Source organism: Carcharhinus amblyrhynchos, chromosome 18 (assembly GCF_965287045.1).
Source record: "Carcharhinus amblyrhynchos chromosome 18, sCarAmb.v2.hapA, whole genome shotgun sequence".
Classification (NCBI taxonomy): Eukaryota; Metazoa; Chordata; class Chondrichthyes; order Carcharhiniformes; family Carcharhinidae; genus Carcharhinus; species Carcharhinus amblyrhynchos.
In genome coordinates, this window is record NC_137341.1 from 33,689,816 (window position 1) to 33,702,869 (window position 13,054).

Genomic DNA, 13,054 nt, shown 5'->3' on the forward strand with positions numbered 1-13,054 from the left:
CATTTCCTCACAAACAAAATAACATCCTTCAGCGCATCTGCAGAATGTATTTGAATAAGCTGTTTTTGTTGACCCACAAAACACCTACATTTTCTGCGTGACTGAGGTGGTGATGCCGATGACTGAGAAGATGCATTGGCGCCAGCCTCCTCCTCCTCTTTGGGCTCAGTTTTACCCTCTGGTTTCTCCTCCTCCTCCATTGGCTCTTGCTTAGTCTCAAGACTTTCATTACTCTCTTCCTTCAAATGTGAACATGAAGACACTTCATCATTCTGCCAAAAGAAGAAAAACAGACATTTTTTACATGGCAATAACTACACAATCTCATGTCTAACTGGCCCTTTCGGCCATTACACTAACATTCATAAATTGCGCTGCATTTTTCTTTTAAGAACCTATAACAATAGGCTTCAAAACCAATAAGACAATCTGAAGATTTTAATGAGACTTCTCAAATGCTTCAGTCTCTAGTAAACGTAAGTCTGTAGTCTTGGCATTTGATGTTCAGCATTCACTGTAAACAGGTTAATCAATTCAACTGCTGCATCTTTCAGACCAATTAGTCAGCAATTTCTTAGATAGTGTCTCAAACATTAATTCCAGCTGCTCTGCTGGCACTGTCCTTTCCTACGGTCATTTCTTACCCTTGCCAAACGTCACTGTGTGCCAGTTAAGTAACTTGCATATTAGGGTCTTTAATTCCTTCCACTGCTCTGCTGCAGATAATAGCTCAGTCTGCTTCAACATCCCTGTCCTAATTCATACCTTGCATTCCTCTAACTCCAAAAACTTTACTCCCTCAGATAGGCTGGGGGCCATTCCAGAGCTGTTCAAGACAGAGAAAAAATAAATCCACTAATGATAAGATACTGTTGCACAAGAGAGACAAATGGAACTTATGGATGGCCAAATGTCAATACACTATATTGGTAGCCTACGTTATTTTTATTGATCCCAATTTAATGCCTGTAAGATTTCTTGATATGGTAGCAAGGATTCTTTGGGTCAACTACAACTGGTTCCCACCACCTTTCTGAAAAAAGATTAATACACAAGAAAAGACAAAGTTAACTTGAGAAAGTGTCTAACTCATTTTGGAATACCATACGTCTTCAATTAACTAAGGGATAAGATTATATCTACTGCAACACTTACAAAAGGTCAAGATGACATGTGCCAGTTTTTGTACCTCAGTTTTGACTTCTGTCTGGGTTTCAGGTACCTCTGATTCCATTTCTTCCACTTTGACTTCTGGTTTGGTTTCAGACAGTGGTGCTTCGGCTATCAACTGCTGTGAGTTTGTGTCTGTACTAGCCACAGAGGCAGGGGTAGCAACTTTACCATCTGCGCTTGCTGCAGAGTGAGACAGCTTTAAAATGTGGGAGGAAAATAAAAATATTCAACTGTAAAAAATCTACAAAGTACAACAAGCAGCTGTGAAAATAACCTGTAACTAACTCATGCAAAGTTGGTGAATACAACATAAATCATAGTTAATAACTTATCTACCATTTACAGCACAAAATAAAAAATGGCAAAGTCAAATTTTAAATGTAAATTAAATTGTTATGCAAATTGAGGGATGCTTGACATCCACGTTTCAAAATGTATTGAACATCTTGGCATAATTAACAGTTGATAAAATTAGTTTTATATCTAATCCTTTTGCATACAGGATACATCTTTTAGAAAGTTATCAATAGGAATGACAACAGGTTTATTAATATTACAAGCAGTGGTTGCAGAAGCCGCGTTTATAATGGTCTAATATTAGTAAGAGACCAAGAAAAATGTGTTTTAACCACACAGCTTCTCAAAAGGCAGGTGACTATTTCCATTCTTGACTTACAGGCAATTAAGAAAATTAAAGTAATCTTTTATACTCATCAGATAGAAAAGGTAGAGAGAGTCTGGGCACTACTACCAAGAAATATATGAAATGCAGACTCATGCTCCTACTGCTTTGCCTCACCTTCGGAAAAGCACTTCAGAAAGTGGATAATTTTCAACCCCTGAGCACCCCCAATCGGACTGATAGTTTTGTGCTGAATGAGCAGTCTCATGATGCGAGGTCCACATTCACAGGAACCAAGTTATGACTGGCCAAACCCAAATTCTACGCAAGAATGTGCATAAAAGTTTTAAAATAAAGGCCTCCAAAGAGTGCAACTCTTTTGTTGAATGCAACTTTTTTTGATAGCTCAATCGTGTGTTTTTTTTTATACATTTGATTAGACATGGGAAAGCAAGGAATATTTCCAGATCAGCCAAAAATCATGGATTAACAAGATCTGTAACTGTAAAGAACACTGACAACTTCAGAGTTCAATATGCACCATTCATAACTTCTCCATATTTCTGATGACATTTAAGTTACTGGGGAAACACAGCAATTAAGTATTTGCCAGGGTGGAAGAAAAACAAATTGATTCAATAAGTATCAGAAGCTACAACTCTCGTGCTTCTACTTCTCAAACACTACTTACAGGAGTGGCAGGCTGCGGTGGCCCAGTGGCTTGCTGCATTGGCTGTGGTGTCGCTACCGACTGCTGAGACTGTACTGGAGTTGGAGGCCGTGTTGGAGTTTGGGTCCGAGGTGGAGTCTGATTTGGGGTTGTGCTCCGCACTGGAGTTGGTGTTGAGGCTCGACCTGAGGAAGAAGCTGGAGTGGAGGCCTGAGACTGGGAAGTTGTTGGTTGAGGAGAACTCATGTTGGATGGTGTTGGATGTTGGATAGATGGTATACTTCCAGCAGCAGTAGCAACAACAGAAGCAGAGACGGAAGCAGGAGAAGGGGTTTGCCGGAGAGTTGTCTGAGAGACTGATGGACAATGCATCTGAGAACTGGGCAGTCCTATCATGCTTACAGAATTGTTCAAAGGAAGAGAAGTGCCAGGTGCCTGAGTCTGCTCCGAAAAGAAAAGCATAAAATATCTTACTAAGTCAGTTATTGGGTTTGCTGCTAATTTACATATTTACGGTAATAACTCAGCAGTTTAAATAAAATCTATGTCTTAAATGGAAGAGATCTTAAAATGTACAAGGGGCAATAGTGCAGTCAGGGTGCTTCATAATGGCAATAGTTTATTTAATATGTGACACCAGCATGTTGAATAAAACAATACACTACCTAGAGTTCAAGCTATTTTAGACAGTTCATGCAATAATGAATTCAAAGCATCTGAAAAAAATCTGGCTGAAAGTTATATTGGATTCTGACACTCTTGAATTTGGATGCACATTTAGCAATTACATCATCATGTTCTAAAGCTCCAAATAAATTAACCCAGGAAAGGCAGATCTATTTTCTGGGCACTGCTGACAATTTAATCCTGATCCGCTTTAGATGTCGCAGATTTTCAAAACTTCAAAATTTTGAGCTCACAAATTAAAAGGAACCTGGAAAATGCAAGGGTTTCACCTAAACATGAATATTTGTCAGAGTTGGAACATACCAAGAAGCAGACCAAACAGTGTGCTCAGCCTTACATATCTCATATTTTATCTACTCTGATGCTTCAGCTTCAATTAGAATGAATGAGTTGATGTCAAGGATGGGGGAAGAGAACAAAGAAAGTAATGGCTCTGAGCCAGCAAATTATATTAGAATCCTACAACAGCAAAATATTGCAGCTGCTTGAAATATTCAGCAGGTCTGGCAGCATCTGGTGAAAAAGTAATAGAGTTAATGTTTCAGATCAACGACTGTTGTTCAAAAACATTCTGATGGAAAGTTACCAACCTAAAATGTTAACTATGTTTCTCTCCATAGATACTGCCAGGTCTGCTGAGTACCTCCAGCATTTTTATTTCATTTCCCCCCCCCCCCCCCGCCTCCGCCCCGTTCAAACATTTACCTTGTCGTGACTCAGAATCACTTTAATGGTGCAACATTCCTGCTCCTTCTGCATTTAAAACACCAAATGAAAGCAAAGAAACTCCTTGAAACATTCTGTCTAAACCTTAAAGACCAGCAACTCAAGCACACAGCATTTTACTTGCATAAACTTCAGGACCCAGTAAAAGTAGTTTGATGTTGGCATATCTAATTACCTAAAAATTAATCCACTAATTTGCTGAATTAAGAGTAGTTAAAACATGTTCAGATGTTTTCCTGTCCCCTTTCAAACTCAAGGCCATTTCTACAAAGTTTTAAAAATCTGAGACAATAATGCAGCTTTAAATGCACTGCATTTATTTCTAGTTGCAAGTTATGACACAAGAGAACCTAAGGGAACTACACTTACTACCATTCCCTCAGGTCATACCACCAGCACCTGAATTAATGGACTAAGTGTACCTGATTCATTCCAGGTTGGTTTGCAGTTTGAGATATGCCCACGTTATTTACATTCATTCCACCAGAGACTGCAGGGAACTGGGTCTGATTCAGAAACTGGTTCTGAGGGGAAGGCTGACCAATATTGTTGGCATGAACTCCCAATATGCCCTGGGGCTGTGGCAATCGGGAAGGTGGCATTCCCATCTGGAAGAAATTAAATAGTGTTACAATTCATACTAGAAAATAAGAAACAGCTGACATAAATTACATTTATACAGGATCTCTGACACAGTAGAATTGGATATTTTGCTCCGCACACCCGATATGTAAAAGATACAAGTTAGATGAAGGAGCCAGAGCTTAAAAATGAACAATGTCAACTTATACCACTAATACTTTCTCCAAATGCAGTATTTTTATTAGCAAAATAACAATTCAAAACAACAGGAGTTAAGATAATTATAATGAATTCTATTAGGATGAGGACTTTAATTTGAGACATTTGAGGACTAGACAACAAAGATCATTGGGGACAAGATGATGGGCATGTGGGGTAGGGTGTGGTGGATATCAGCAGCAGGATTTGGATGAGCTAAATAAATAAGGCTGGGTGATGAGAGCCAGGAGAGCACTGGAATAACTAAGTCTGGTGGTCATAAAGCCATGAAAGATAATGCCAGTGACAAACGACTAAGGCGGAGAGGAAGATCCTAGGGGAAGAATGGATAAATGGGAAGCATCACCTGGTTTCAATTATTTTCCCTTTCTCAATAAACATCACCAAAAAACTGATTACTCCCCCACTTGAGCGCCACTAGAGCACAGTGATTAACACTGCTGCCTCTCAGTGCCAGGTATCTGGTTTGATTGCAGCCTTGGGTGACTGCGTGAAGTTTGCATGTTCTCCCCATGTCTGCATGGATTTCCTCTGGGTATTCCAGCTTCCTCCCAGTCTAAAGATGTGCAGGTTAGGTGGATTGGTGTTGCTAAAATTGCCATTTAGTGTCCCAAGATATGTACGTTAGGAGGATTAGTGGGGTAAATACATGGGGTTACAGAGGCAGGGCCTTAGTAAGGTGCTCTGCTAAAGTCAGTGCAGACTTGATGGCCAATGGCCTCCTTCTACATGTAGGGTTTCTACGACAATCTCAGATATTTTTGATTCACAGTGCGGTGCTGCATCTACCTGTAAATTAATATATTTTGAAATGTTTCAATGTTAAAATGTTACACAAGTATATCAATGCTACCTTTTATTTATAAATTAAACATGGAGATTGAACCTTACAGGCTGTAATATTAGCATACATTACAAGAGGAAAGACACAACCAAGATTGAAATACTGGAAGAACTTTGGCTGCAGGAATTGGCACTGGTTGATGCCAAGTAGGAAGACAACTAGATAGCCTGGAATCTCAAATTCATTTATTAGGTGATATGCTTTTTTTAGTTACTATTATGCAGAAGGTGGAGCATTTTACAATTTCCAAAACTTTAACACTCCACTACTACTGGGCAACATGTCTTGCAAATTTGGCACACATGTTGCATTAAGATCTATGGTCTTTTTCTCATTAGTAAATATATTTGAGGTGATTTTCTAGTCTCATTAGCAAAAGAATTGCAGAACAGAAAGGTAATTACCGATGAAATAGTTCCCATGTTGCTCATCTGTACAGTATGGTTCATGGGAGGTGCTCCTCGTGGTCCCATGGGCCCCTGTGGCATTTGCACATTCCCCAATGACATGGAACCAAACTGGTTTATACCTGAAAGAACAAACACTTTTTTCATTAGCTAAAATGAAGCTTTTACAAATTCAATTTTCAGTTTCCCATCAATGGAAAGGTGGGAGGTGCATTGGTGCCCCACACACAGCACCAGAATAATGCATTCCACATCACATCAAATTAAGAATTCTGGCTCATTCCACTAGTTTCTTCAGTGAACAATTTCTTGTACATCTCCTCTCCTTTCACCTCACCTTTAGAGGTTGTGTCTTCACCTGCCTAAGCCCTTTCAAAACTTACATAGTCAGGGAACGAAGGATAGAACACCAAAGTCAAATCTTTCTTCACGTAGTAACTTTTATTTGCAGAAGTTACCTATTGTGTATCTTCAACAGTGCTGTTCCCTTACAGCTTGTACCTAAATATATATTTGATGGGCCAAATAGCCACTTTCTGCTATAATGGCTCCACGCAAAAACAGGTGACTCATCATTTAATATTCTCCACCTGCAAATTTTTTTCCCCCTAATCTTGTCCACCTCCTGTCAAGACCCTCTTCAAATCAAACTTTTGGTTATGTCTCCTAATCTCTATATTTGTCTTGTCTTTACTTTCCTTACACCTTTAATAAAATGTCCTAAAGCATTTCAATGTTAAAGGTACTCTAAGTGCGAGCTGTAATTTTTGAGGGAGGGGAGGAGGAAAGTAAGACATAAGACATTTTCAATGGAGAACCACAGAATGCTGGTCAAGAATAAACATCTTTTTTTTCCCCCTCATGACCTCTGGGGCACAGAGATCAACTGTAGCACAGGTGTGGCTGAGATAAGCAAACTCATCATAAACCAGTAATCAATCCTACAACCTTAACAGCCTGTGTAAGAGTTAGTCATTGGATAAACTCAGTTATTAGAGCAACTCTAGTTCTTTTTAAGTAAAAGCCAGCTGTCGGGTGGCACGGTAGCACAGCCGTTAGTGCTGTTGCTTCACAGCTCAGGGACCTGGATTCAAATCCCGGCTCAGGTCACTGTCTGTCTGGAGCTTGCACATTCTTTGAGTCTGCGTGGGTTTTCTCTGGGTGCTCTGGTTTCCTCCCACAGTCCAAAGACGTGCGGGCGAGGTTGATTGGCCATTCTATATTGCCCCTTAGTGTCCTAGGATGCATAGGTCAGAAGGATTAGTGGGTAAATATGTAGAGATATGAGGATAGGGCCTCGGTGGGATTGTGGTTGGTGCAGACTCAATGGGCCAAATAGCCTCTTTCTGCACTGCAGGATTCTATGATTGTAAAGGCAATGTGCTTCAAAAATAAGATTCTTGGCAACTTCAACTGGTAGGGGAACTGAAATGTGGTTCTGAGCTTCCCACAGTTAATATGAAATAAACAAATGTGTCTGTGCTGTGGTTACACAGTTCACTAGAATGGCAACAGAATTTTTGCCGCGTAGTGTTCAAAGGCATCATTTTGAAATGATCTGAGGTGATGAAGGGCGCTGTGTAAATGAGAATCTTCAGGATTTCGTATGTTTCACTATCATCTCTTATTCTTCTAAACTCCAATAGATATAGGCCAGCATTTCCACATATGGTAACTCCTTCATCCCAGGAATCAGTCACAAAACCTTCTCTAAACTGCTTCTAATGTAATATGTCCTTTCTTAAGGAAGATGACCAAAAGCTGTATGCTTTTTAAAAATATTAATTTACGGACGTGAATGTTGCTGGCTAGGCGAACATTTATTGCCCTTCAGGTGATGGTATGCTGCCTTCTTGAATCGCTGCAATCCCTGACGCATAGGTACATCCAAAGTGCTGTTAGGGAGGGAATTCCAGGATTTTGACCCAGTGACAGAATAAAGGAATGTCAACATATTTCCAACTCAAGGTGAGTGACTTGGTGGGGTATCTCCAAGTGGTAGTGTTCCCAGGTAGCCACTGCCTTTGTCCTTCTAGAAGGTAGTGGCAGTGGCTTTGGAAAGTGTAGTTGAAGGAACTTTGGCAAGTTCCTGCAGTGCATTTTGTAGATGGTAGACATGGCTGCCACTGTTCATTGGCGATGGGGGATTGAATATTTGTGGAAGGGGTAGCAATAAAGCATGCTGCTTTACCCTGGCTGGTGTTGAACATTGTTGGAATTGCACTCAGGCAGACTAGTTGAGAGGATTCCATCACACTCTTGACGTGCCTTGTAGATGGTGGACAGGCTTTGGGGAGCTCAGGAGATAGTTACTAGCTACAGGGTTCCTAGCCTTTGACCTGTCTGGGAGCCATAGTATTTATACGGCTAGTTCAGTCCAGTGTCTGGTTAATTACGACTCCTAGGACGTTGATATGGGGGGGGGGCCTGGCTGGCTGGCTCCTTGATGCCAAACTGGATCAAATGCTGCCTTGGTGTCAAGGGCTGTCACTCTCTCCTCACCTTCAAGCTCTTTTGTCCATGTTTGAACCAAGGTTGTAATGAGGTCAGGAGCTGAGTGACCTTGGTGGAACCCAAACTGAATGTCTATAGGCAGGTTATTGCTGAGTAAGTGCCACATGATTGTTGATGACTTCATTGAAGATCAAGAGTAGATTGATCGGGTGGTAATTGGCCAGGTTGGATTTGTCCTGTTTTTTGTGTACTGGTCATGCCTGGGCAATTTCCCACATTGATGGGTAGATGCCAGTGTTGCAGCTACACTGGAACAGCTAATGGCATAACAGGTTCTGGAGCAGAAGTCTTCAGGGCTATTGTTGGAATATTATCAGGCCCCATAGACTTTGCAGTATCCAGTGCCTTCAGCCATTTCTTGATAATCACATGGAATAAACTGAATTGGGTGAAAACAACTGACATCGGTGATACTTGGGACCTCAGGAGGCGGCAGAGGTAGATTATCCACTTGGAACTTCTGGCTGAAGACTATTGCAAATGATTCAGTCTTATCTTATTTAGATTGTCTCAACAACACCCTATACAACTTTAGCAGAAACGCCCCTTTTATATTCCATTCCCCTTGCAATAAACAACAACATTCCATTTGCCTTCTTTATCACTGGCTGAACTTGCATACTAATTTTTTATTTTTCATGCATCAGGACAGACAGAATTCTGCAAACTCTCCATTTCAATAATGTTCTGCTTTTCTATTCTTTCAGCCAAAGCGGACAAATTCACATCTTCCCACATAATATTCCATTTGACAGATTTCTGTTCACTCACTTAGCCTATCTATATCTCTTCACAGACTCATGTCATCTTCACAATTTATTGTCCTACCTATCTTTAAGACATCAGCAAATTTAACTACAATATATTAGGTCTCTTCATCCAAGTCATTGATGCAGACTGCAAATAAGAGGTACCAGCCTGATCCCTGTGGCATTCTACTCATTACAACTTACAAACTCAAAAATGACCCATTTATGCATACCCTGTTTCTCGTTAACTAACCAATCCTCTATCCATGTTAATATGTTACCGCACCCCGCCACACCATGCACCTTTATTTTGTTCAGTGATCTTTGATATCAAATGTTTTTGGAAATCCAAGTACGCCACATCTACATGTTTTCCCTTCACTTGCTTTACTTTCTACTTCCTAGTAAAAACTAACAACTTAGTCAAACACAATTTCCCTTTCAGAAAACCATGTTGACTCTGCCTGACTGTGTTGACATTTTCCAAGTGCCCCGAAATAACCTTCTTTATAATAGCCGAACATTTCTTGCAGGAAAATGATGGAATCTAAGTGGCCTGCAGTTTCCTTTCTCGAATGCAGGGGTTATATTTACTGTTTTCTAATCTGTGGGATCTTTCCAGAATCTCAGAAATTTTGGAAAATTAAAATAAAAAAATCTACTATCTCAGCAGCCACTCCTTTTAAGACTCTAGGATGAAGTCCATCAGGGGCTGGGAACTTGTCAGAATTTAGTTCTAATCATTTTTAAAGTTTATTAGTCACAAGTAAGGCTTACATTAACACAGCAATGAAATTTTCCTAGTCACCACACTCCGTGCCTGTTCAGGTCAATGCACCTAACCAGCACGTCTTTCACACTGTGGGGGGAAACTGGAGCATCCGGAGAAAACCCATGCAGACACAGGGAAAATGTGAAAACTCCACACACTGACCCAAGCTGGGAACTGAACCCAAGTCCCTGGTGCTGTGAGGCAGCTTCATTTTCTCAGTACCCTTTTCCCTGAGAATTGCACTGTTTTAAGTTCCTCCATCACTTTCACCTCTTATTTTATGATTATTTCTGGGATTTTATTTGTCTCTTCTATAGTGACAACAATCACAAATATCAGTTCAATTTATCTATCATTTCCTTATTTTTATTTGTTAAATCCCCAGACTCTCTCAAGGACAAATGCTTAAAGTTTATTTATTAGTCTCACAAGTAGCCTTACATTTACACTGCAATGAAGTTACTGTTGCCACACTCTGGCACTTGTTCAGGTACGTTGAGGGAAAATTTAACATGGCTAATGCACCTAACCAGCACGTCTTTCGTACTGTGGGACTCTTCTTTTTCAAATACCTACAGAGCTTCATTTTTTCTTCCACCTATCCGTCTCTCATTGTTCCCTTGTGTTTTTAGGTCATTCTTGGCTGTTTTTTTATTTTCTGTCCAATCTTCTAACCTGCCACTAATCTTTGCAGAATTGTATCCTTTGCTTTTAATTTGATACCAGCTTGAACTTCCTTAGTTAGGCAAAGATGGTATACCCTTGCCATTTGGTATGTACTTCTCACTGGAATGTATATTTGCTAAGTATTATAAAATACCTTCTTAAATGTCTGTCACTGCACTTCTACAGAACTAGCCAGAACCTAACTTCATAGCTCACTTCAGCCAGCACCATATTAATGCCTCGAAATTGCTCTCAGTTTAAAATATTAGTCTTAAAACCACTCTTTTCTCTCCCTGGTAGTTGGCAAAATTCAATCATGGTTATGATCATCGCTAACTGGGCTCTTCTTCGAATTAATACCATTGGATCTTTGACATTTACCTTAGAAAACACTACAGTATTTAATGTTATCATCTAAAAGAGGACACTCACGACAACGCAGCACTGAGCTATTAGTGCAGAATTTATGCTCAAGTCTCTGAAATGGGATTTGTAACCATTACCTTGCGACTTAGAAACGAGAGAATCATTCATCCAAGCCACAGCTCAGACGATAATGCCCTATCACTAAAGTCATTTTTATCGTAGGGAAAGGAAGGAATACTGATGAAAGGTACATTGACCTTAGGTTCATACATCATTTGAAAGAGAGAATTTATGAAAAGGGGGATGAAAAAAATAACTGCATTAGTGGTTAGTGCTGGGTATTTTAAATGAATGGCAGTCAGTAAATACTAACCAAATATTAACTTACACAGGATCCTTTAACTTCACAAGGTGTGCAAAATCTTAAACTGCAATGTAAAAAAATTACATTTAAAAGTTCCCAATCTTTGAACAATTGGTAGAAATGTAAGAGTTTATATCCATTGAAAATTCAGCAGGTAGGCATTTCAACGCTAGATTCTCTTCCAACCATCTATGCTGTGCTTTCACAAGGGTAATATAATATACTGAAGGTTTGAGCCTAGATGACAATTGTCTTCTGCACTAGGCTCCATGGACAGATAACTCCTTTCTATTCCTATAAGGTGCACACCCTAGCATTGACCACAAGAAACTAAACACAAGTGGAATTGAAGTTTTTTTGGGGTGCCTGAACAACATGGGATAGATTTTTAATGCTGTGAAGGCCTACAGGTACTACAGAAAAACACAGATTCATAAATGTACTTAGGACAGAACCTAAGTTATCAGAGTATACGAAAGTGAACATTTTGATCCATTCATCAATTTTAAAAGACAAAGAATTTTGTTGTCTATTTTATAGGAAAAACTATGAAACATTTACTTGCCTTGAGATCCTGGCATTCTATTTATGATCTGATTTGGCACATTTGGCATAGACAAGGGTCCATCTAAAATAAAACATAACTGTTGTCAGAATTACACATACCCAAAATCACATCTTTTTACATAAAAAAGTCTACCAGAAACAGTAAAACACCACTCAGTGGAAAGCACTGGCTAAAAATCAGTAATGGCATCTACGCAGGCAAATAGTGTAGATTTTTCTCAGTTACCTTTAAGAGGGAGAAATTTTGTAGAATAATCCCTTGGGTGATTCAACTGAAGTCCAAGCAAAGATCACTCGTAAATATGTGAAAGCCAAATAATGCTAACTATATTTTGTCTTCCACAACAGGAAGGATGTGCTCCCTTATGTGGGCAATATCCGTCAAGAAATTTTCCAGGTCTGATCTTCAGTACTGTCTTAACAGCAGTAGTTATTCTTCCAATTATATTCTGTCTTTAAGGATTTCAATTCCTTCTGATTCAAAGGACAACTTATGTTCTTTCCCTAAAGTGGGGTGGCAGGACAAGAGGGCAGGGCGCGAAGAATGTTTCAATTAAAAAAAATGAAGATCACTGTCTGTTAAATTATGTTTCATTGGTTTTTTTTGAAAAATGGTGGAACTGGGATTAAATAACAGAGGACATTCTTTAGAAATGATACTGAAATGAAAATATACATCATCGTACTTGTTAGATCACTAATGCTCCATAAAGATGCACTCATTGTCTTGCATAGCAATTCAGCAGCCAATCATTTGAAAGTTCCGTCAGATCTTTCCAAAATTCAAAGTTGAATTCAAGGTATTTTGGCTAACTGATGTCACATACCAGGTGATAGTGGGACTATACTTTCATATTACTTTGAGTGTTAGTGCAGGGGAAACTTGAAGTTTGTAATATATTGTGATTTTGCTGCACATGTTTAATGTTCATTATCTGTTTACAGATCAATTTATTGCAGTCTCATGTCATATATGTTGCCATTAGAAGCCATTTACCAGACTGCCATTGGAAGCTGATATGCTTAAATTCAGAACAATCCCTTGTGAATCCTTTGTTCATAGTTACGAATTGGCATCTTAAAATTCTTTTAACTATTAAAATGCCACACCCTTGTTTTTATATAG

The 13,054-nt window shown here is 39.4% G+C and overlaps 1 protein-coding gene across 4 annotated transcripts in view; it reads right to left on the minus strand.

Annotated features, from left to right (window-relative positions):
* The window catches only part of crebbpb (CREB binding lysine acetyltransferase b), a 144,119-nt gene that overhangs the window by 69,813 nt on the left and 61,252 nt on the right, over window positions 1-13,054 (minus strand). For all 4 annotated transcript variants that reach the window (XM_080206734.1, XM_080206732.1, XM_080206733.1 and 1 more), the window contains exons 11-16: window positions 11,927-11,989; window positions 5,928-6,052; window positions 4,301-4,486; window positions 2,487-2,906; window positions 1,190-1,369; window positions 89-272 (exon numbers count right to left, since the gene is read on the minus strand). In XM_080206734.1, coding sequence (XP_080062860.1) covers window positions 89-272; window positions 1,190-1,369; window positions 2,487-2,906; window positions 4,301-4,486; window positions 5,928-6,052; window positions 11,927-11,989 — 1,158 coding nt within the window. The remainder of the gene's footprint in view (window positions 1-88; window positions 273-1,189; window positions 1,370-2,486; window positions 2,907-4,300; window positions 4,487-5,927; window positions 6,053-11,926; window positions 11,990-13,054) is intronic.